Source organism: Coloeus monedula (genome assembly GCF_965178545.1).
Source record: "Coloeus monedula genome assembly, chromosome: Z".
Classification (NCBI taxonomy): Eukaryota; Metazoa; Chordata; class Aves; order Passeriformes; family Corvidae; genus Coloeus; species Coloeus monedula.
The window spans coordinates 67,040,138-67,065,603 of NC_138822.1; the positions used below are offsets into that span (position 1 = coordinate 67,040,138).

Genomic DNA, 25,466 nt, shown 5'->3' on the forward strand with positions numbered 1-25,466 from the left:
CCCAGCCACCCTCTGGGTGAAGAACCTTTTCCTAATACCCAACCCAAATCTCTCCTGACACAACTTCAGGCCATTCCCTTGGGTCCTGCCACTGGTCATGAGAGTGAAGAGACCAGTGCCTGCCCCTCCTCTTCACCTCCTGGGGATGTTGAAGACCATAGCAAGGTTCCCCCTCAGTCTTCTCCAGGCTGAACAGACCAAGTGACCTCAGCTGTTCCTCACAAGGCTCCCCCTCCACACCCTTATCCTCATGGCCCTCCTCTGGATGTTCTCTGTTCGTTTAATGTCTTATATTGTGGCACCCAAAGCTGCCCCAGCACTGGAGGTGAGGCTGCCCCAGTGCAGAGCAGAGGGGACAATCCCCTCCCTTGCCCGGCTGGCGATGCTGTGCCTGATGCCCCCCAGGACACGCTTGGCCCTCCTGGCTGCCGGGGCACTGCTGGCTCATGTTCAACTTGCCACTGACCAGGACCCCCAGGGCCCTTTCCATGGCACTGCTCTCCAGCCTCTCACTGCCCAGTCTGTCCATACATCCAGGGCTGCCCCATGCCAGGTGCCCAGAATCCATCACTTTCCCTTGCTGAACTTCATATGGTTGGTGATTGTCCATCCCTCTAATTTTTTGAGGTCTCGCTGCCCTTAAGGGAGTCAACAGCTCCTCCAAATTCAGCATAATCAGCAAACTTACTTAGTATTCCTTTTCATCCTTTGTCCAAGTCATGTATGAAGATGTCAAAGAGCACAGGCCTGAGGATGGAGCCCTGCAGAGCCCCACTTGTGACAGATCACAGGTCCCCAGTCTGATGTCACCTCAATCACTGTAACCCTTAGTGCCCGATCCGTAAGCCAGTAGCTCACCCACCACAGGATATGTTTGTCCAGCTGTGAGCTGGACACTTTGTCCAGAAGGATACAGTGAGACACAGCAATGAAAGCTTTGCCAAAATCCAAGAAGATCACATCAACCAGCTTCCCTTGATCAACTATGTGTGCTACCTTGTCATAAAGGGAAATCAGGTTCAACAAGCAGGACTTTCCCTCTCATGAAGTCGTGCTGGCTGTGACCAGTGACTGCATTATCCTCCAGCTGTTTTTCAATACTTCCCAGAATAATCTTTTCATGATTTTTTACTGGACACTGAAGTGAGACTGATAGAACCGTAGTTTCTGGATACTCCTTCTTACCCTCCTTGAAAATCAGGACAACATTTGCCAACTTCCCGCTCTTGCCCTGCAGCATGGCTGCTTATCCCCACCTGCTCCTTTGCTGTGGCTGGAACGTGCCTGCCTTCTGTGCCAACAGGCCTAACATGCACAGTCCTTTAAGGTGGCAGAACCACCATCACTCCCTCTTGCTGCAGTTCCTGTGCTGCCAGGTGAGCTCCAGAACTGGCACAGGGTGGACCATGCAGCAGGGAGCAGACCAGCCTGGCAGGCAGTGAGACATCCAGCAAGTACAGCATCACCTTTACTTGCAAAATAGAATTGTCGGACAGCACAGCTTTGTAAGATCCAGGGAGTCAAATCAGCAACTCTGACACCACCTATGGGCTTCCTGCTCTCTTGCTCACTCTGGCCTCTCTATGAGCTGTTTCACCTCACTGCAATAGAACACAACATGAGAGGCGGGGTAGTGGTGTTACCATGCTTAGCAAGTCAGATCAGCTCACAGGAGGGTATAACGAGCAGTAGCCAAGAACAGCAGCTTTAAGAGCAAGGGAAAAAGGACAAATAAGCAGCAGCATGCACATTCACACCTTTCCCGCTCTCCTCCTTCCAGAGTGCCATGGGAGCTGCCTGGGGAACTACAGCCCATACACTAGGAATACTGTATGTGCCCTTGACGTCCAGCTTCTTCCACAGACCAAGAGGTCCCAATAACCTCCCAGAGAGCTGGGGAGAAGGGTCAGCTCAGGAGAGAAGGGATCCTCGGAGTCATAGTGGATGACCTTCTTCAGTAGACTGGTGATCATTCCTCTGATCCCTTACTAATCCACGAGGAATGTCACTAGAACTCACTCCACACCCTGAGCATCACCATAAAACTCGCACAACCCATGCTGAGCCAGATGCCACTACCTCAGAGCTCTGCTAGTTAACTCCTGCTGAAATAGCCTGGGTCCTACGGCAGTGAAGGACTTTCAGATGAACGTGACAGTCAAGGTTCAGGTTCGGAAGCAGACCAAGTAATGCCGACACCACAAAGCTTTGCATTCTGAAAAGGAGATGATGTCTCAGCAGCTAAGCAGGGCACCCTGGCTGCCCCAACCACCACCCAGTTCACAAGAGCATATCGTTTCCCAGCTCCTCCTCTCCCATGAGCTTACGCCAACCTCAAATTCATTGGGAGGCTTGCTTGGACTTTTGCATTAAATACTGGTTTCATCTTTCTGAAGGCAGTTTGCAGACAGCAGCAAAAATTAATGTGAGAATAGTTGGCCCTGTCTATACCAGAAACTCATTAAACAATATGCTGCAGCCTTGGTTGGCATTGTTTCCTCCAGCTACACTGCAACATGAAGTCCTCTTGCAGAACAAAGCAATGGAAGTTGCCACATGCCAGGAAACTTTCAGTGAATCGCTGAAATAGGACTGGATACGTGTTTCCTCCTAATCCAGGCAGGCACAGCTAAACCAGCGGCTCAAGATGGCCTCAGGATGACAGTGCACCATGCAGGCACAGCTGAGGGGCCCATCAGCATGGTTCCAAAATGGCCTTCATACAAGAGAAGGACAACTGCTGGCACTGTTGTGTGTTTTAAAAGCAAGCTGACACCAAAGGGGTCAACTTCAAGGATACCAGAACAAGATGTAGTCACTACTGGGAGCTATGAGGATTAGCATAATACATTATTATAAAATTCAAGAGGAAAGTAATTTTTACAAGCTGTGTCCATTCTAAGCACAGGAAATTAAATGGAAAAATACTGTAACAGTCCCAGTTACAGAGAACTGTGCAATCTAGTAGATTAAATGACACGTCTAAAACTTAGGTTTTAATTTTATGAACTACCTTATGAACAGCTGAACACCAATATGCAAAACTATCAACAACAGCAGACAGCTGAGTACCTTAGGATGTAAATGGTTAAACCTTCACCTATGCATCAAATGCGGACTTTTTTCAGAGAAATTCAAGCCTACAGCTTGCTCTCTAGATGGCAAAACTACAGTTCTCCCTTACACAAAAATGATGAAGCTTGAAGTACAGGCACCATACATATTTTATTGACACATATTTCTTCTGTCTTGAAGCTATCAATTCATCTGACAACAGTGTAGTAATTTGAAAAAAGTTCTTCTCCTTGCTTGATGTCTCTGAGAGAGACAAGAACTACACACCTCAGGTGGCTGTAAAAGAAGGAAAACATGTAAAAGTGAACAGCTATATTTTGCTTTGTTTTTAATTCTTCATTTCAAGAAGCTGAACCAGTGTCTAGATTAGTTTAGTGAGTAATACGCATAACACAGGGCAAGAAACATGGAAAAACAACACTGGAATACAGACAGCAAATACAAGCAAAAGCAGTATTATTACCAAAACCCACAGCCTATGTGGGTATGCAAAATATGTTTCCACTTAATTGTTCCACACAATCATTCAGAGATTAAAAGAATTAGTCAAGACTTCAAGAGACACCCTCACTCAGACAGGAGGAAAAGCTACAGCAAAGTTGATGCAGCAGAAGCCACTCCTGAGGACACGCCTGTTGCAGGTGCTGGCTGGCTAAAGTGTCTCTCCTAAGGCCCAGCACCACCCAGGAAGACAGCTCCCAACTGCACCAGAAACCTGCTGCCATCTGCAGTGATGTGTCAAATTATCCATGAACTCCAGGCTGAAATCAGGTGCTGGCAGGCAGTTTCTCACAGAGGTAGGCAGAAACCCACCCCTCTAAATTTCCTTTTAGTAAATGACCATGCCCTAAAGCTGAAGTGTCTGTTCTAGGAAGGAGAGCACATGCTTCTGATACTGACAAACCAGGAAGAGGAAAACAGCATCAACCCAAGTCTCTACTACTAAAAATTTAGTGTGAGGCCATTTTGAAACACACAAAACAACAAGGCAGATAAGTACTGAGAACTCTTTCATAAAACACAGCAATACCTAGAAACCAGATTATCTATGTTGTCAGCATTTATTCATCAGCATCAAAATAAGCACCTAGAAGTAAATGGGATCTTTTGTCTGGTGGCTGTACACTGGGAGAAATGATAACTGGAAGACTGTATTTTCTTGGACAGATTCCAAGCAAGAGCAAAATTCCCCTTTCCTGAAGCAGTCCCACAGTTTATGTGCTTTCACACTTCAAGTACAGCATCCAGGCTTCCTGAGAATTTAGTCCTACTGCTTATTTTATTAGCATTCATTTAATTATCTGCATATTCCAAATGCATCTCTAACCTTGACTCAACAAACTCTTAAGTTTAATCAGAAAAGTAGTTTTTCCAATATGCACTATAACTTTCTCCCAATGAAATTTCAGAGTATTTAAATAACTCCAGAATTACATTAAAAGTTCAGATGCTCTGCTCTACGATTCTTACATATTCTTGAAATGAAGAGGATAATCTGAGAAAGATTCCCAAGTGTTTTAATCTCTTAAAAAAGGTGGACTTTCAGGTCATAACCAGGATGTTGTAATTTTACTAACTGTACTGTAAGTCTGTGCCTTTATATTGCATAGTACTTCACTTGTATAAATACAATTTTAGGTTTCTTCTTGCAAACTCATCTGCTTATTTGTCACATAAGCAGCAGACATGAAGAACAGAGAGGAAGAAGCCTAAATCCGAATTACCTCAGAAGGTGAGTAAGTTTGATTGGACAAGGCTAAAACAGATTTGAAATATGTACTGAAAAACCTCAGTATTGTAATACTATGGAATTTATGAAATTCAGAAGAATTGCACTATAGTGCAACAACTGCTTGTAAAACTGTCTTCAGAGCTATGCTGATTTCATTTGTGATTACGTGGAATAATAAATGAAGAGTCTTGTAATTAAAATTAGTCTGCTCAGAGAGGTAACTCTCCCATACAGTTGCACACTTGTGTAATTCATCCTCATATGGTTTGTTATTTTTTAATCATGTCTGTCTTTTCTTTACACATGCAATATGCATCATACAAATCTACAAGCTTTTTCATTTGCTGCCAACCTCTCTATGTCATGGCTGTAGACAATGTTTGGAAGATACTGTTTCAGTTCTACTGGAAAATGTCCTGGCACATCAAATTCTTGATAACACACGTTTGCTGCTTTTTCTAGGAATAAAAAAAAAGTTATTAGATAGGGCTTAAAGATGTGTAAAACCATCAAATGTACTGCTACAGGAGTACCAGATGCTTCAAGCCTGAAAACCATTCCTCTGTTGGGAAGTACTGCACTCCTCTGAAGTCCTATTTTGAATTAAACAAGAGGTACACAATCAACTATAGGAGCTTTGCCCAATTATCAACATGTCTATGAAGAGGCACAATTGCTCAAGTGCCAGGGGTAGCTTACAGCACTGCCAAATGTTCCAAAACCACAATGTTTGCTTTTACAATTAAAAAATTATTGAAAAAAAATTTCCTGGTGGCAAAACATGTCAGAAATAAAGGCAAGGAGAAAATCACCATTTACATAAGACACAGGACTTCAAAAAAGCAGTTTCATGGGACAGCCCTGTATCTCTGTGCCAGTGAATCCTCATTTTACTCCTCCAGCTACCTTTCTGAATGCTACCTGGAGGCAGGGCACCTTTAGTGTAATGCAGGCTATGAAAGCCACTTAGAACCCGAGTATGGTATCAATTACATTTTCTGCACAGTACAAACATTTCCATGAGTTACTTAAGATCAACAATGAGACAGAATAAATAGTTCCCTTCAGGTCCAACAAGTGAGATTACACCAACAGTTTCCTATATTTTGTGCACAAACGTAAGGAAGTCTAAAAAAAAATCTTACAGTTCAAACTGAGCAGTGATAGAATCCTACTGTACATGTCACTGTGTGTAGCTTTCTCATGAAACCTCCTGGAACCATACTGGGGAACTTGATCTGCAGCTCTCTACTGTCTCAGTCCAGTGGTACTTTGCCAGATATCCTTTCCCACTATCTCACATTTTGGGGTGTGTACTTTTCATCCTACATACCAGGAGGGAAACTGGGGGGTCAATGAGAAAAGAACGAGCATATTTGAAGAGCTGCTGCAATGAATTATTCCAACACTCAGCTGTGACAAAAAGCCTCAGAAACTTTTTACCTCCTAAATGCTTGTTTTAAATAGTACTACTGTCCCCCAAGATAAATATCCTATTCTCTGTGTCACCTTCAAAATAATATATATATATATATATATATATATATATATATATATATATATAAAGCCAAACTCATACGTGGAAAATTTACCTGGCAACTTACCATGTGAGCAGTTGTTGACATACTGTCCCACTGCCAGCGGGTTCTGCAGGGTGGCTGTGAGCCAGCTCTCATCACTCATTTGAAAAGGGCCAAGTTGATCTCTCCTGCTGCAAGACCTGAAATGCCTGACAGCATTAGCATGGGTTGTGGTTCCTTTGGCTAACAGGTTATCTTACTTCCTCTGCAGGAATGGCCACAGTCACTGCATAACATTACAGCTGCCTAACCCACCTGAGGTGGGGGGCATATGCATAGACCAACAGCTCCCACTACTCTATGGGGTCCTTCAGACTGGTGGAAGAACCTGAACAAAACTACCATACACTCTTCCCAAAATCAACATCAAACATTACCATTAGAGAAGTGTCAATACCTTTCATTCACTTCTAAAAATACAAAGATTCATTACAATATTAGCTTCAAACTCATTCCAGAAATTAAAATCTGGTAGGTATTAATATTCGAACTGGTATTATACCATTTTACTAGTTCTTTTCACTTCATATTTAAACAAAAATTGCAACAAATTGTATTTTAAGGCAAGCCAAACCAGTCCAGGTTAGCTGTGTCAGGGGAAATTCAGACTGGGCATTATGAAAAGATTCTTCACTGAGAGGGTGGCTGGCCACTGGATTCCTCTGGAGAGTAGTCATAGCACCAAGTCTGTCACAGTTCAAGGCTGTGTACACGATGCTCTTAATCATATGGTTTTAGCTAGTTCTGCAAGGAGCAGGGAGTCAGACTTGATGAACCAAGCTGGGCAGGTTTGATTAACAGCTCAGAAACATTTCAGTACTTTTATGCTACTTCCTGCTTTATTAAAACTATTTTCTGTACAGGAAAGTCTCTGTACCTCAAAATGCATCTCACTGGTGTTATAGATGAAGACACAAGTACATAATGGGTCACATCCATCATCTCCCACCCTTGTGGTGTTTGCATTATGAGATATGCACAGGTGGATGACAATCACATGTAGCTCAGGGTAAGGAACAGGGAACTGAAACAAGAAGTACCCCTGTTTTAATCAGATGAATAACAATCCTCTATTTCTTTTGCTTACCTGTACACTGATCTGGACAGTCCTTTATCGTTCCCATCAATAAGGACACCATCAATGCACCTAAAAATAAAGGGATTGCCAAGGGACTGGAAAAAGATGGGCTCATGTTTTCTGTATACTGTACCTGTTACAAGACAGATATTATTTCAGAAGAAAATAAGTTAACTGTTAGAGTGGGCTTTCAGACCCCTCCACACAGAAACTCAAAGGAGAGAGAGAGTGGGGGGAGAGAAGTTCCCTCTCACTTAGTGACACTGATATTTGTAAACCAACAAGCTCTCAGACACAATTTTTTGGGATGTAAAAAAACCCCCTCTCAACTAAATGAGCTGATATATTCCAAAAAAAGAAGCCTCCAAGGAAATCATAGAAGACTTGAATTGAGTATCTTTGGGAGAGGAAGATAAAGCCTCACAGCCAACGGGTGTGCTTCAGAGACAAAAACATCAGGGGATACTTGTTCAGGAAAACACAGCTGAAGATACTAAGCCATTTTGATCCTACTGTGCTGGGACTCTGAAAAGCACACAGGGTTTCAGCAAATAATCTGAAACACCTCCGTCCACTACCCCAGGGATTTTGTTTGGTCCAGGAGCTGGAAAATGACAAACCAAGAAAAAATTATTTCAGCAGACTGTTTCCCAAATCTGAGGGGAGGATTTAATCTGCCATGACTTCCAAGCACAGAAAAACAACTGACTGGCTTGTCATTTTTCACGAAATCATTGTCCTGCATCCCTCACACCCACTATGTCTTCAGCAGCACTGCAGATATCCTGTACTGTGCTCTCACAAGGAGCCAAGCACAGGCAGGCTGCAGTCCCTATCCACAGGGTCCCATCCCCAGCCTTCACTAACCTGAAAAGGCATTTCAACAGCCCATTCTCTTGTTTTGCCAGAAGAGCAGTTCAAGCAGACTCTGAATGAGCCTATGCTCACACTTCGTATGTGCCTGAAATTTGAAGTGAGATGCGAAAAGTGGCAGGCTCACTCAATGTCACTTGAAAATTAGTCAGTTCACAAGTAATCAATGGTAATGGCCAAGCACTCAGAAAAACCAGTGAATGCCTGGGCTGCTCCGGATCCTGCACTGCTGGCACAAGCCACAGACCACAGGGAATGATTTTGTTGACAGATGAAACAGAAACAAACCCAAAGCAACTCAGCAGAGTTGCTAGCTTAGCCATACTGACAGAATTACAAACCTTTTTGAGAAATGTATGCAAACACAGTTCCAAGAAATGAGGAAGACAGAAGTACTGCTTTTTCCAAACATGCTTTATGGAATAAAGTTATGCTAAATGAAGGTTTTATTTTCATTCTCCAATTTGTACTTCCATACTTTGAAGTTCATGCAATTGTCTATTGACCTGTGTGGAGATCTCAAAACCTCATTTTTCAGATCCTGAACCAAAACATAAACCCCAAGGAATGACACTGTCCTCTTCATCTACTTGAAACTTCTCCCATACATTTGTGTTTAAAGAATCTGGAACAACTTTTGTAGCTGCTGGAAAATCACTCTCAGTACTGAATTTTTTTTGATAAACAAAATTATTCTTCCCAATATTGTTTTTCTTATTTCCAAAATAATTCTAAATAGTTTATAAATATTCTCATGCAGCTTAACCGGTGATTTTGTTATGGAGTGACAGAAATAAAACCCATAAAATAAAAATTAGTGTTAATCTTTGGCATTCCATGATCAGATGCTTAGAAGTTCCATCTAACATAATAAAAACAAAAACATTCCATTACCAGGATACATAGACACAACCGTCCCTTTCGGTACAAAGCCTTTGGTAACAAAGACTCCAGTTCCAGCAGACACCAGGGAACTCTGATCCCTGCCAACAGTGAACCCAAGTGTGTTAAACAAAACTTCCTCAGGACTAAACACGTGCTGACCCGGATGAGTACAAGAATTTACTTTTGACTGCTTCTGCTCCACAGTCAGTAACTCCAGATATTGACACTTGACTTCTGGAAGTAAGGTCAGAATATCTGCTTGTCTACTGAAATCATTTATGAATAAAGCTTTAAATGTTTTCAGTAGTGTTTGAAAGACATCTTCATCAGCAATAATTTTGTCTTGAGAGCTTTCAGGAACATATCGAAGGGTCCTGTAAAGAAAATAAAATACTTTAAAATTAAAAGCATGTACTAGTATTACTTCTTTCCTAAATAGAGAAGAGCAATTTTGCAGCACCAGTAACTCAGATGCACTGTTCTTTCAGAAACCCCCAAACTTTTTTCACACTTTTTCCACTTTTTTCTAGCTCCAACCACTGTTTTTAACACAAAAAACACTAAAAAAGACTGTTTAAACCAATACCTGTTCTGCTCTAGAACCATCGTTTCTGAGTATTTACAAGTAAGTTAAACCCTACTGAGCTCTCAGTGAAAAATGCACCAAAAATGAAACATAATTATCATAATGTTTATTTAAAAAAAAAAGTTCATTGCACTTTAAATGAGGTGAAACAAGTATTATGTGGGCGAGGAAGGTTTTAATATAGTTAGTTAATTTTGTTCTTTATAACCACGTCGCAATAATTTAAATTCAAACACTACTTCTATGATTAAAATAGGGCATACACATCCTACCAACAAGAAATATCTATCTATCTATCTATCTATCTTCAACGTTAAACACCATTTTAAAGTATCTGACTACGAATTTCATGCCAGCCAAGACGCAACCAATGCTGAAGCACTTCTGAATGACAAACCCGAGTGAGCTCCTGCGGCGCCCCAGACCCTCCCGAGGCAGCGGGGTCTGGGCTGGCGCCCGGGGCCATCTCCCGCGCCTCACCTGCGCTGGCGGCGGAGGTTGAGGGCGAGCCAGGGCACGAAGCGATACTTGTAGGAGCCCCAGCGCCGCCGCAGCTCCCGCAGCATGGCGGCCGCTCCCACACGGCCCCGCGCACCGCCCCCCTGCACCGCTGCGCCCGCGCAAACTGGCCAACCAATCCGAGCTCCGGACACACGCCGGCGCGCTTGTGTCCTGAGCTGCCATTGGCTGCGAGCAGCCGGGGTGGCGCCGAGCTGCGGCCGGGCCGGGAGCGGGGAGCCCCCGAGGGCGGACGGTGAGGGCGTGGCTCGCGCTCGGCCTGCGGGTAATGGCGCGCGGCAGCCAGAACGGGCAGAGCTGCCGGCTTTCGGAGTGAAGACGCATGGCTCCTGGGCCCACATTTTTACAGACGTAAATACGCACACCTCTCTCCGAACAATGTTTATTGCATCTTCTGTGAACGATCCAAAACGACAAGATCCGATTAAAAGGTGGTTAAAAAATTATCTAGAAGCAGCCATTAAAGATCACTCCTGGCACTGTCAGATCACCTCTCCAAAATCCAGTGACTGCTTCTAGCTATGCTAAGGGCTGTTAGTGCCTCAGATGGTCACAGAATCAATTAGGTTGGAAAAGATCATCAGACCAAACACCACCGTGGCACCGTGCCACGTCCAATCTTCCCTTTAAACACCTCAGGCACCAGATCCCACCACCTCCCTGGGCAGCCCATTCCACTGTTTAATCACCCTTCCTGTGAAGAAATTCCTCCTAAAGTCCAACCTGAACCTCCTGTGCAGCAGCTTCAGGCCATGTCCTCGCGTCCTACTGCATGGGAGAAGAGGCTGATCCCCACCTGGCTGCAACCTCCTTTCAGGCAGGTCACATCCGAACTTCTGTTTCTCCAGACTGAGCCTCCCCCCCGCCCAGCTCCCTCAGCTGCTCCTCGTTAACATTTGTGATCCATGTCATAAAAAGAGTGGCTCGGTTTCAGACCTGAGACCTGTTACACTTCTGTCCACACTTTAGCCTTGTGACTGTGACAACAAGGAGACATGAATCATAACTAGTAGCATCATAAGATACTGTAGATTGGAAGGTGCATCCTGCTGACTGATGCACAGCAAGCAGCAGCACAGAAGTAGACAGATTGAAGGAATATACTACAAACCATGAGCATTTACAAACACGAGCCCTTTCGGTGCTACATTCTATCAACACTTACCTCTAATGTAATTAAAAAAGAAATCTAGTAAGAAAAACAACCATTCAGCAATTCATCTTCAAAAACTAGCAATGGCCCCCAAATCATTCTGTACAAACCACTTGACGTGTAAAGATAAGGGTACTGTTATCATCTTTGGCCACTGTTGGCTGCTTGGGTACCTAGTTTCATAAAACTTTTACCTTTGGATTCTGCTCCTTAGCTGCAGTTTAAGTCCGCCAATAAATTGGAAAAATAAAAACATTTATGCATGTATTTTACATTATTCAGAAAGCAGTTTAAAAAATATTAAGCAAGTGTTTCAGAATTGTTTTTGGGGTAAACAGAGAAATCAATCTTTTCCAAGAAGAGGAGCTGAGCAATGGGCTATTGCAAACTGAAGTAATTGAGGGAAAATGCGGAAAAAGCACAGTGGCTGGCGCGAAGTGCTTCCCTGCCATCTCGCGGCCTTCCTCGGTAATTACACGGAAGAAAGGTCTCATCAATACTTGAAACTCTGGGTTTCAGCAGCTGTGTGCCATAACCAGGAAACAACACACATGTTCACCACAACACATGCATATTGTGGCTCTTGAAAGCAAGACAGTCACAGCGTGACTCAAGTCATTAAGGAAGACTAAGCAAGTTAGTAAGGGAAACAGAGTGCTTTGGGAGGTGGGCTGTCAGGTCACAACAGCCACGCACACAAGTTGCCCACTTTCGTATGATGAAAGGACATACGTGACCCTTGTGACACTCCCAACATGTTCTGGAGCCAGTCCGTACCCTTGAGTGAGAACTTGTGAAGATGAACCACCACCAGACTTCAACCTATGACCCTCAGGCAGGAATGAGATGTTACTCCCACTGGAGAAGTCACAACAGGCATAGAACTTACCATTTGCCTGTGGAAGAACAGAACATGCCCTGTGCACGTGATGATACTTGGTTCCCTGAGTAGGTGTCTTTGAAATTCACTGCCATCTGCCGGGCACCGGTGATCTCTGTCATCCCTTGCTCCTAAAAAGGGGGCTGCAACCTTACGACATACTACGGCAGGATTCAGAACTTCTATAGTAAATCAGATAAAGGAAGATACATTATAATCAGTTTATCTCCTGTTTAATCCTTGCCATGTGTTTTCCTTCCTGACATTTCAGGTAGTATATTTGCCTGATTTTAGAAATCAGATAATAGAGTTTATCTGAAGATTTCTGCTGTCAGTTTTCTTCTGGTGAATTGATATACTAGTATCTATCTGCAGAAAGTCACATAACTAATGGAAATAATAAAAAAGTGCAATCCTTCAAAATACAGAATCTATAGTCACAAAAAAATCAATAGTTGAAATCTGTTTCTATAAAAAAAATAGATTAATTTTTTAAATTTCAAAAATATCTGCAGAAAGAGAAGCCCAAGCTTTGCAATACATGGATTGCCTGAATAAGGAAAGGCTTACGTTTGCTATTAAAATCTCAAGCAACAGAATCATTTCACCAAAAACATAAAACAGCAGATTAACTTCCCACATACACTTCAATTGCTTCAGAACTGACCTAACCAAATCAGCTCACCTGAACAGGTAATTGTTACATTTGCAGTAATGCAAAATTCTGGCATTTAATTCTTGTCCTAAAGGCACAATCAAGTGAGGTTCACAGAAAACACTGCTGTCATAACAGAAGTTCCTATCTTTATCATTAATTAAAAAAAAAAAAAAAAAAAAAATCAGTCTTTGTTGCTGCCCTTTATCTACGCATTCTTTATTAATTCGCCCTATATATATACACACACATATACACATATATATATGTAGGCCAGTACTCAGACACTTGTGTCATTTAATATTAGAAACTAAGTCTTGATATATCAAGTGTGATGTACGAAATTGTGTATAAACAGTGAAGTGTAGCAGAAATGTTTTATTCCCATCAGTAAAACGAATGTGTTTATCTCACAGTAAGCAAAGGACAAAGTTTGTTCAAAAACTTTTATTTACTATAAAGACAAAAAACATCAAAATACATACAAATTATACTATATAAAATTGGTTCAATGGGGTAAAAACTTTTAATTAAAATATCTTGATATATTTAAAATAACAAAGGATACAATGAAGCCAAATTTCTTAACCCAGAGATTTCTGTAAAATTTGCTTGCACAGTAAGGTGCTAATAGAAGTTAGCCCTTAAGCCCTGGAAGTCTTAGGAATCAGTCACGTAGCAAATATAATTTCATTGTGAAAGTGAACTTTGGTAGAAGAAACTCTATAGGACACCTGAGGTAGTAGAAACTGGAATAAACAGCAGTAGACGTTATTTACAACTTAAGTACCAAATAACATTAAGAACACAAAAAATAATTACACAATACAATTTTCAGTCCAGCTTTGATCCAAAGAAAATAAGAATATTACATCACATCTCCATTTTAAAAACACCACAATTACCAGCAAGCCGAGGGAAATGCAAACTCAAACAAATGCATTTGGACACCTAAGAGGCAGTTTGAGTTTGAAATGTGGTAGGCATGGTGATCTACATAGTAATACTGATTAGCTGAGGTTCATCAGTTTATACAGTTTACATTTCTGCCAGAAACAGTATTAATCTGACAACTGATCTTCCAGTACATGAATTGGCAAGAGTGCATCCTTTAAAGCTTGCACGTAAGAAAGACTTGGAAACAATCTTATTAGAATGAGAAATTCTAAAGCGGTCAAAAAAAAGTCAAGTACAAAACAGAGCTACCAAACTTCACATTTCGGTATTATCTTTTTAACTCTTCAAAGTCTGCCAATCTTCAAAAACAAAGGAATGTAGTATTTCCAAAAGAAACACATTCACAACTAATGACACGGGTTTGTTTGTTGTTTTTTTTTTTTATTAGTATGAGCACTATCATTCATGTAAACTTATCTTTAAGATGTCTTAACTTCCAATTTGTATTATACACTTTTAAGGTACTATAGCTTATTTAGTTTGTCCTGAGTCTTTGAAAATAACCAATTCTGTCTGAGTCCAACAATCCAACTGGCTTCTGAAGAGTTGTAACATGAACAGTATTTTTTTTCAAAATGGATTAAACACAATCAGTATTAGATTAAAAAAGATCCCCATTTTTAAAAAAGCAAAAGAAAAAGCTGCCATTTTCCTTCAGAATTACATGCATCAGAATCTAAAAACCTGCCTTTAAAATAATTCTAAAAACTTGTTTAAAAAAACCCCCACAACTCCTAAAAACTGACAAGTTTTGCACTACAGGTGAAGCTTTACTTCACATTTTACTTTATCTTGATCTTCAAGTCCAAGTTTGTTTCTTGTTAAAATAAATACCTTTCTTACGGTAATATTTTTAACATTTTCAAATTAAATATCACTAATGGCTACAGTAAATAGATGATGTATGGCAGAAGGAAAACAGCAGGTAAAACTTTGTTATCAGTAGAGAATGTAACCTCAGTTTCTTTACACAAAGAATGAGATTTGCTCATTTGGCACCTGCTCACACTGAAGTACATGCCAAAGTCTCCCATAAAAACTTTAATGGGAGCTTTGTTTGTGGGGCCTTTGACATGAAACTTCTCTACACGATTTGCCAGAAGAAACTGCTATATGAAAAAAAAAGGCTCAACAACTTCTAGCATGATTCAGACTAAGTTGCTTTATACAGAACAATCTTGTTTATTAAATAACCTATACTATCAGAGCCTTCAACATATCCTTGTTGAAGGTGGCATTTTATCCCAGATTTCCAGAAAATCTGGTTTTAAAACTCTTGTGTCAGGAAAATATTCCATGACACAGCTTGCATCTTTTTTTCTAAAGACTATTTTAAAATATCCCCTTTTCATGAAAGTTAAAAACACAAAGAAAACAAACTTTGATTTCAAAAGAAATTACATGGCCAGCAGTAAATGCACAGTGAACCATGAGTGCCTGCTCTTACTTCATAGGAAGGCAAAATGCTTTTTTTAAAGTTTCCATCAATATTTGGATTTGTTACTCAGAGAACATCACGTAATTAAAAGGGACAGATACAGAATGTCCTTTTAACCAGTACTGAAAACTTACTAATTGCAGAGCATCTACATGTGAAATTGAACAGTGATTGCTATATTAAAATAGATCTTGAGCCTCTCAGCTTCTAATATTGCTGAAAAAGTGCTCTAAATAAAATAAAAATCACTTACCTGCTAAATAATCATGCAGATTTAAGGAAAATATTTTTGTGTTAACATAGAGCCAGATGTTTGAAAAGGCACAGTTTACAAATCTCTGCATGAATTGTCAAATGTTGCATACTGAGCTTAAGTAAAGATCTTGATTTGTCAATCACATACTTAGGTAGGGTCCTCCACTGGCCTTATGCTCTTGATGTATCTATCATTAAGGCCAGCAGAATAATATCATTTGCTGCGCTTAACTGCACTGCAAGACAGTTATTATATATTCAGTAGCATTTTCTTCAGTATTTCAGCCTTACACGTAAGTAGCTACCATGTAGTACGGAAGACTGGGTGTTTCAGCAGCTCCCTGGATGGGGGTCTGTCCTGAGGTTGAAGTTCTAAACACCGAAGAGTCACATCTTTCAAGCCTGGAGACAGATGTGTAGGGATTGATGGAGCAGTAGTTGCACTAGCAATCTGAACAAGGGGAAATAACTTTTTAGAAGTCAGTGATTAAGCCCCCTCTTCTACCCCAAAAACATTCCATGAGCTGATTAATTTCAGCTGATGAGTTAGATTTATGAACTTTTCTCTGTTCAGTATGTTTCCTACTGCAATTGAAGATTACACTACTTCTTTCAGTTTGTTGTCCTATTGCTTTTCAGTTTTATTTTACTGCTTTTCAGTTTGACTTTCTCCTTATATTTTTCTCTAAATTTTCTTCTTAGAGCAAGATCCTGTAGTGATCATCTCCGAGCAGGCCATAGGAGAAGCTCTTACAGCACACATATGGGCATTCTTTAGTCTACTAGCTGCCCTCACTGTTAACTGGCATTAAGTCATCATGGAGAGAGCTAAAACTGAGTGATGTTACACTACAACATGTTAAAACTCGGTGTGCTTTCTTGCACTGCCTTTGCTGTATTTATGCTACCACCCCAAAGGCCAGTATGTCTCAGAAAGACACAGATCTCTCCCAACCAAATTAATTTTAATTTATCTAGATCAGATTAAAGCAGGATGACTGGGAACACTAGAGTGGCACCACCAGTTTCACAGAGACAGAGAACCAGGACAACCAAGACATCTCATATCACAACTGATTTTACTTAGAACATATCTGAGTACTGCTGTGCAGTGTCTGTTTTCTGCAAACACTTTCTTCACTTGCAGCAGTATTTTCTTCATTCATGCCTACAGTTCATGGAACATTAGGCTTTTACAAGAGGACATTCCCCACTGTGAAATATGAATACACACAGAAATAGTTTACAGTAAATAAAGCTTCTGTATTTTACAGGATTGTAAGAAAAAGTTCAAATCCCAATCTTCTGCCAAATGTAAAGATCAACTCTATTCCTATTTTTTTTTTTTTTTTTTTTTTTTTGCCTGTTACATTGTATTTTTATGACTTAAAATAGACCCTTCTGAGCAATCTGGTCTAGTGGAAGGTTCCCCAGCACACGGAGGGGAAGGTAGAACTACATGATCTTTAAGGTCCCTTCCAACACAGACCATTCCATGATTCTATGATTTTGAATATTTTTGTATTACTATCTTTTTTTTGGTATCAGTTTGTTTGGTTTTTTTAAAGAAGCAAGTACGGTTATATTGGTACCAATATTGCTTCTGTACTAACACCTCCAACATAAAAAAAAAGCTATTGCAACAACCCCTGCTACATGCACACTCATCTAAAATTCACACTGCTGTATACAAGATTACTTGACATCTTTTGTAGTGTATTGGCAGTAACAAAATACCTCACCTTAAATATCAGAGCAAGATGATTGGAGTGTTTCTCTGCGTTCCAGGGAGGTTTAGCACAAGCCATTTCTATGACAACACAGCCAACACTCCATACATCACAGCTCCTTCCATATTGCTGACCTCTCAGGACCTGAACAGACAGACACCAAAATTCAGATTAAACGCTTCAAAGTCTCTTAGTTTTAAGTCATTTAGAAGTAAACTCCAAAATGTCATCGGACAAGTTTATTCAGATTAACATTTCAGGCTAAGAGAGTGATAAGTGATGTAAATGCCACAAGACTTATACAGGTCTAGAGATCTAGTCATAGTAAATACAATACTTGACCAAGTGCCAAGCAAAGTACCTTGCAATGGCTAGCTTTTGAGCAAATGGTCATTTGGGCGTTAGTTACAATACTTGTGATAATTGTATCTTGCAGCAAACTACTCAAAACAACTTTGGAAGCAAGAAAGAAATGTCATGATCACCATGCTGGAATCACTCCTCATCTTTAGAACAAAGGCATTTAAAACACATTTGAAACATATACAGCATTTTTCTGTTATGTAGCTACATGAATTAGCTTAAAGAGTTCAAACGAACTTTTTGAAATAACTTTAAAAATTGGTTTCTTACCTCTGGTGCCATAAATGCAATAGTTCCCAACAATTGTCCCTGAAACTCCCCAGCACCAGTTCCTTTTGATGCCAACCTGGCTGCAGCTCCAAAATCAGCAATTCTTAATCTATGACCTGTGCTGTCAATTAGCAAATTGGCACCTGTCAACAGCACAATAAAAATACTACTAGTTGGCTTTCTATTAAAGGCAAAAGGATGAACAGACACTTGATACTTTTCTTCCCTCACTTCAAAATTATGAAATAGGTTGACATTCCCCACCCCAGTATCAAGGAAATCTAAAAATCAAGGATACGGTCTAATAACCTCACTTTTCTGTTATGCCTGAATGATACTGCACACAGCTTGAGGCTGTTTGAGAGATTTCAAGAAGCAATCAAACTTTCAAAGTAGGGCAAACACACGGGATTCTGGAACAATGCCTGGAGATGGTATAATGGAAGAAAATGGTGACGTAAAGCCCCAAAGGCTTTATTTGCCTGCAGCTCCTCATGAAATTTAAGTTATTTCATTATCAGGCAACCTTGAGTTGCTTTAAGGAGAATTATAGAGCAATTGAAAGTTTTACTATTTCAAAAAGAATTAATAAAGACAAACATTTGCCATCGATACGTTGCCACTTATATAAATATATCTCTAGTTCATGGACAGCTATAGTGACATCAAAGGGAAAAGTTCAGTAAGACTGGTATTTCCCAGTGAAGTCCACATTTTACTCAGAGTATAACTGTATTTATGTTCAATTAGGATGAAGGAAGAAAACTCCTCACAGTATTTCCATACATTAGAAATCTGGCCTCTTTATCTTGGCTTGTTCCCAGACTTTACTATCATTTCAGTGTAAAACATTTACAATAATTTAAATAGCAGTAGTTTTAAAACTGTATGGCAATTTCATATCTTATTTTAACCAACTGAGAAAGACAATTTTTCTAAACTGTTGGCATAAGTAGCAAATATCCCCAAGCTTGCTATGAACATTTTGATTAATTTCAGTAGCATTTTGATTAATTTCAGCAATAGAGTTTCTTAGGAATGATCAAGAATGATCAGATAAACCCAGTAGAAATACCACTCCTGAGATGGTACCTTAGAGAATGAACAGCTCTCAGGCCAAAACAAATGCTGCTTTCTGAATACTTCTTTTTAGAAGAAATTATTAGTAATTCTCACCTTTAACATCTCTATGGATTATCTGATTCTCATGGAGGTAAGAAAGGCCACGTAACAGTTGTTCTGTGTAATTAATAATAACCGATTCTTTGAAGGCTCCATATTTACTTAACAAATGAGCAACTGAACCCCCTAAAAGATAAAACAGTACCTTCTATCAACATTTACACTTTTCTGTTAATAGAGTGCAACACTACATCCTAAAACTAGAACTTGGTATTAGTATTTCTAAATTATAACTAGATTTTCTCCCCCAAAAATTAAAATAATTTCATAGGCAGAAAGTGACATAGTTCATTCCTCAATTACTTTCTACATAGAATTGTACACATTAAAGTCAAAAGTCTTCATGCTTCCTAATAATTTTATACTTCCTTAAAAACAACACTTTATCTATTCACATTAACATGTAAACAGCAGAACACTAGCTTTCTCTGGGGCAACAGGTAAGTGCAACCTCCAGCAAGAATTCTCTCTTAATATTTTCATTTATGTTTGTTATTAAGAATTACATAGAACTACACAGACAAGCAAGGAAAAGCAGTATCTTCTTCTATTTTCCAAAACTGGTAACAGATTCTGAAGATTTTGTATTTCCAATTTGTCTCTCAAAGTATTGTAATATAACCTGGGCTCAAATGAGGTAAATACAATTCCTGAGATTTCATTATCTAAATAATAATATTTCATAAAAAAACTACACTTAAAAAGTTTAACACTCTTAATTTTGAGAAAATATTTATTGCACTACTTCATGTAATGACACATAGTTGGGGGCTTTGCATGTTAGCACTCTGACCATAAGTTAAGGTGCAATGCTTTCTTTCACAGAAAATAAGGATGTATAAAACACCAAATCTAATCTTGGTAACTGGATGGCAGCAACATATAATCACATTCATAAAATTAATAAAACTACTTCTCAAAAAAAAGACAGATTTTCTTGTCCCTGCTCCAAACAATTACAGAAAGACTTCAAAATTTTTTACTAAATTACCAGTTAAGAGATTTAAGACTTGAATGAATTTTTCCAAATGCACTACTTACTACTTATTACTTGAAACTTACTTTTCAGTTCTTAAATGCTTCTGCATATCACCTGACACAATTTTTAAGAAAAACCTTGGGACAAAACTAAGTGACAGGTATTCCAAACTTTCTAGCAAAGTCATTTTTAATAATAACCTAAAGCTTCGCAGATAGACTGAAAATGCAACAGTTTGAGAGACAGTCATTCCATTGGAAATAAAATTTATTTTGATTTATTTCCAACTTCTCACTTAGGAGTCAGAAATGGAAGGAAAAGTAATAGAATCTTTCCTCAGGGTTTCCAGCTGCTTTAACTGTGTGACAGGTTAGGCATGGAAAATTACAAATCACAAAAAGATGCACCACTAAGAATATTGCTGTGAGCACTTCAGCTGTTCTGTAAGTAGACATTTATACTGATTGCCAACACAGCAATGAAAATATAAATTTACAACCTCACACGATGCAAAATCCACTATGAAACTATGTATTTCAAGACTCAAATGGTATTTTCACCAGTTGTTTACCTGCCATCCATTCAATGAAGAGGTTATAGTTGCTCTTCTCGCATGTAGCACCCAACATTCGAATAATGTTAGGATGGTTCAGATGACTCATCATCCTTATTTCTTCTCTCAGTGCTTCAACTACCTCTTCTTGCTCAGATGATGTGTTCCTGACATATGTCACCTGTTTTGAAATATGGTATTCAGACTTACCTAATTTAAGTACAAGTCCTGTAATCCCCCTTCAGTACAGCAAAAAGAATGGATAGTTTTCACCATCTGGAACTACTTTTTTTACCTCCAACCCCATCAACTGAGAACCTATGTCCATCTGAGACAGTCACAGAAAATTAAGAGTGATCTTCTAGGGAACAAACAAAAACCTCTCCAAGTACAGAGTGGGGAAACATCTCTGTTCTCTCCTGTTTAAACTACAAAAAAACCCTTGGTTTCCAGATATTGAGGAAAAGGAAGAAAGATAAGACCTGAAATAGGACCCTGAGTGTTATTTATAAAATGTTACCACTTTAATGATAAATATTTCATAACTAAAGCTCTTACATAAATTCAACTGAGGGGAGAACATGACAGATCAGAAGTAATGGAACTGGAGACACTCAGCTCTGATCCATACTATTTATGAAATAATGGTATGCTGCAGGGAATTTCCCCCAGGCATCACAATCATCATCTCTCCATGGACAGTCCCACTTTTGCACAAGCAAAAGAGTTTCAAAGGAGAAATAGCTGGTGGCAGACACTCTTTCCTTGAGCAACTTCAAAACATTCAATCAATTCCATAGGTATAAGTTCATTGTAGAACTGATAAGAGAGTGTTTGGACTAAAATTCCCTCTATTTTGTTACCACTGATTCAGCCCTAGGGCAGCTCTGGTGTGAACAATTTACAGCTAAAACTTTCAAAAATCTTGACTGCAGCATGGACTGAAGCATTGGGCCTCTTCTCAGCCACACTTCTGTATCCATTAATTTAAATAGTAAGAAATACTTGCCTCCAAGTTGGCTTTAGTCAGTCAGCAAAGTTGAATCAGAGGAAACAAACATTAAACTACATTTCCTCCATTTAAAGTTTTAGGAAAAATATTCTTGACAAGTGAGGGGAAACTGTTTTAAATAGCTATCTTGCAAATAGGGCATTAATTTGGAATCAAGACATACGGGCTCCATTCCTAACTCAGCCACCAATTTATGAACTTGATAGAAGCAAAAACACACTTGAAGAACTATGGGAGAAAATGGGCATAGAAAAAAGGGCGCTTTTTCACTCTAAGAATTGAAAAAACTTCGATGTATATGGTTAATACCATGCACATAGAGATTTTTTAAATTATGTATTATGTCAGAACACATGACAGGGAGTAGAAGAAGCAGGAACACAAGAGGTTTGTGAGAGCAAATGCAAGAAAAGGAGGTACTTTCCTGAAGTATTTACCTGTTTTACAGCCATTAACGTCCCTGTTCCCACATCTTGAGCTTGGTAACAGGAAGAGAAAGCTCCAAGACCAATTTGCTGACCTTTAAGCCATTCTGCATCTTCTCTGTAATGGTGTTTTGCTTTGGTATGTCCAGGCAGGGTTTCTGGTGTCTGCAAGTTAAATTCAAAATCAATTCCAAGTTTACTAACATGCATCTAAAATACTGACATTCTAAAGTGTTAGGAAATACCCAAGCTTATATGCCTCTCCTCTCCCTTACACTTCTTTGTACTGCTTGTTATATAGGTCTCAGCTGAGATTAGCACACCAGAGTATTCTGTAACCCACATACTCCTACTCTATGCAGAAACAGAGCTTCCTCTGTGTTACTAAGTGAAGGTGGAAGGGAAGATTAGAGGAGACAAGTAAGAACATGACTTCTTTTACTATCCCTAGTCTCACATCTAGTTAATGCTTTAGCTTGCACCTACAGTAAACAGAACCAAAATCAAGTTGTTTTCCTATTTAATTTATCCCTTCCATTTTAGGCTTTACATGTTGTTACCTCAAAGGATCACAAATAAAATATCCCTTCCTCTGTTCTTATTTCTTGAGCTTTTTTCTATTTGCAAATGCATTTGTATTTTTTTTCTGAATACTAAAGTATCTCTCATCTTCTCTCGAGATAGGAAGACAACAAGATATTTTATGACTTTCTTTCAGACATTAGTTTGGTTTTGTACAATTGCCTTCAAAGTAAATCAGCATTAGGACTAAGTACAGTTCTACTCCTGCTTAAAAATTTTGGTTTTATTTCCTGGTTTCCCCAATTTTACACTTCTTTATTTGTCACTTTAAATGTTGATACATGATATGGTGTTTCTCTTCCAAATGCCTTCTCTAGATTTGGTAATAACATGGAAGGATTCTGTTAGCACCCTCAAGTGGCAGACTGTTTATATTCCATTTCCTATGAAAGGGTATTGAGCACCTTCATGTTTTCTATCACTTTTGAAACATAAAAGCACTGCTTTATAATTTCAGCAACCCTCAGTTGAGACTTAAAATTCACATGTGTATACTTACATCCTGCTGAATAATTATGATATCTTCACCATTTTCGACCTGTAGTTGAGGAATTACTGGCAAGGCATCTTGGGATGCTGACATTGCCATAGCAATAGCTAAAGCTTCCTCCTCTTCAGCTTCCATCTTTTCCTTGCATTTTTGATTATGATTTACATCATCTTTGTAAGTATCATCATTTTCTGCCCGCTCAGGAGAAAGAACTGCAACTTCAGACTTGAATGTAACTGTGCCATCACTTGTTGGCATGGAGGCCTCAAGTAGGTCCTCAATACTGGAATTGAGCTCTGCATTAACATCCAGCCGGCACTTTTCATCTACTGGTGTGAACACTGTCTCTTCACTTGGTATAACTGCACTGCTATTGCCTTCACACTGTGAAATATCATTCAGGTCAAGTGTCATACTGCTTTTTAAGGTTTCTCCTTGCTTGTTCACATCACTTGGGGTGGGTCGTGATGGCTTTGGCCTGTGTACATGACTGGATGGCAATGGCCTGGCTTGGGTAAAAACCGGAGAAAGTTTCTCTGATTCTTTACTTTCAGAACAGTTTCGCTGAAACTGGAGAGAAAGTTTCCGCTGTGTTTGAGGAGAAGGTGAGGGGATTTTGCAGGGAACAAATCCCTGAGGTCTGAGTTTAGAGACATCTGTTACAGTGCCAGCTGGTACAGATGGGTTTGATGGAGACAGAAGAGTTGGGAATAGTGACTGGGAATGACCGGATGAGGAAGAAGAGTTCACACACTGACTGTGGGGTTTTCCTTTTGTTTGAATGGCTGGTTTTGGTTGCTCAGTGGTTACTGATGAAACAGGAAGTCCCACAGCAAGGCCAGCTAGCATCTCAGAAATGTCATCTGGACTGGCACTCAGTTTTCTATCACTTAAACCTTTCCCACTCTTCCCTGATAACTGGACAGTATTGTTAGGAGTATTATTTTCTGTAGTTTCTGGAGAGTTATCTGGCACAGGTAGCTGTAAAAAGTCTTCATGTCGGCGTTCCCCAGAGTGCATTTCTTCCATGCCTAGCTGAATGGCTTCTGCAATTTCCATTTCATCTGCTATTGCCATCAGACGTCGACGCATCCTTGCATAATGCGTTGAGCTTGTCACACTTAACATATCTAACAGCTTTACAAAAACTTGGGGCACTCTTGCCACCATTCTTGCTGCACTCAAAAATACTCTCCGTGACAGTTTGCCAACCATTGAGTGGGAATTGTCAATGGACTGCAAGGCGAAATTTAAGAGGGAGAGAAGTTTCTTATACCTAAAAAAAGAAAAGAAGTCTTTTATACACCGACATCCTCTAGTTAACTAGTACCAAAAAAGCCGTTTCAAGATAATGTATTTAGCTGTCAGTTCTGAAGTAGGAAGGAGATTTATCGTTGCATTGGTGCTTCAAAAATGCTTCACAGGTCAGAAGTTTTTTAAAATGCAACTATTTACTCCATAAACCAAGCACATAGTGCATAGAAATATATGTTACTTGTTTACAGGAATTAGAACAACTACTTCTTTTATGAAATTACCACCAACAAATTCAACTACAAAGAGTAAAATTCACATAGTACAAGCAAATACCTGTCAACTACAGTATCAGCCTGCAAGACATCTCCACAAACAATGTGGGGATAAAATTCACTGGGAAATTCCAAGAGAAGTCTGTCTATTAGACAAAGTCGTCCAAGCAGTGCTTGCCAGTTGCTAGATTCAATTTCAGTCCCAAGAATACAATTTAAGACATAATCAACACCTCCAATACCAATGGATCCTATAAGAAAGTTAATAAAATGAAGATTAGGTATTAGATTCACAGTCTACATGAAGATCAGAACTGTATCATACAGAATTATTCATTGTTTGCCCAAATTAACCCCACTCCTAACTACTGAAATACTGTTCTCTTTGCCATGCTTGTATTTGATAAATTCTAGTATTATTTGCTTGTAATTTAATTCAATTGTATATGGAGAGTTATTATTACCAGATTTAAGTATTTCTCTCCCAACTGCCAGCTCGCCTGCTTGACCTTTACACATCTCCAATAGCGTTGAGACTGAAAGTTGACTTGTTCGACTGTAAGAAATTAAAACCAAAAAAAGAATTCCTTTAGAAAATGCTTTCAAGGAAGAATATTCTATTCATTATACTTAAGAAATCATCAGCTAGGAATTGTATGTAAAATGATTTCACATCACTTTATTC

The 25,466-nt window shown here is 39.5% G+C and overlaps 2 protein-coding genes across 3 annotated transcripts in view; both read right to left on the bottom strand.

The window, feature by feature from the left end:
* Positions 1-3,206: 3,206 nt before the first annotated feature.
* Positions 3,207-10,407, bottom strand: SETD9 (SET domain containing 9). 2 transcript variants are annotated; one of them, XM_082300865.1, is made up of 6 exons: positions 10,290-10,407; positions 9,383-9,597; positions 7,475-7,598; positions 6,412-6,527; positions 5,160-5,265; positions 3,207-3,351 (listed from the first exon to the last, which is right to left on the bottom strand). In XM_082300865.1, exons 1-6 carry the CDS (start codon positions 10,373-10,375, stop codon positions 3,264-3,266), a joined length of 735 nt encoding a protein of 244 aa, XP_082156991.1. In that variant the 5' UTR covers positions 10,376-10,407; the 3' UTR covers positions 3,207-3,263. The 2 variants fall into 2 exon arrangements, with proteins under 2 accessions (XP_082156991.1, XP_082156990.1); XM_082300864.1 differs by having other exon boundaries at positions 9,233-9,597.
* A 3,189-nt stretch (positions 10,408-13,596) lies between these two features.
* Positions 13,597-25,466, bottom strand: part of MAP3K1 (mitogen-activated protein kinase kinase kinase 1) — a 57,727-nt gene continuing 45,857 nt past the window's right edge. The window contains exons 12-20 of the mRNA XM_082300921.1: positions 25,246-25,337; positions 24,843-25,032; positions 23,262-24,528; positions 22,193-22,345; positions 20,762-20,924; positions 19,206-19,337; positions 18,030-18,172; positions 17,409-17,540; positions 13,597-16,117 (exon numbers count right to left, since the gene is read on the bottom strand). Of these exons, the coding sequence (XP_082157047.1) occupies positions 15,968-16,117; positions 17,409-17,540; positions 18,030-18,172; positions 19,206-19,337; positions 20,762-20,924; positions 22,193-22,345; positions 23,262-24,528; positions 24,843-25,032; positions 25,246-25,337 (2,422 nt within the window). The 3' untranslated portion in view covers positions 13,597-15,967. The remainder of the gene's footprint in view (positions 16,118-17,408; positions 17,541-18,029; positions 18,173-19,205; positions 19,338-20,761; positions 20,925-22,192; positions 22,346-23,261; positions 24,529-24,842; positions 25,033-25,245; positions 25,338-25,466) is intronic.

Coding starts and splice junctions, on each gene's coding strand:
- SETD9 (XM_082300864.1), bottom strand. CDS start 10,375: ATGCTGCGGGAGCTGCGGCGGCGCTGGGGCTCCTACAAGTATCGCTTC. Junction 9,598..10,289: donor AACCTCCGCCGCCAGCGCAG/GTGAGGCGCGGG, acceptor TTTTCTTTACAG/GACCCTTCGATATGTTCCTG. Junction 7,599..9,232: donor GGTTGTGTCTATGTATCCTG/GTAATGGAATGT, acceptor GTCTTGTAACAG/GTACAGTATACAGAAAACAT.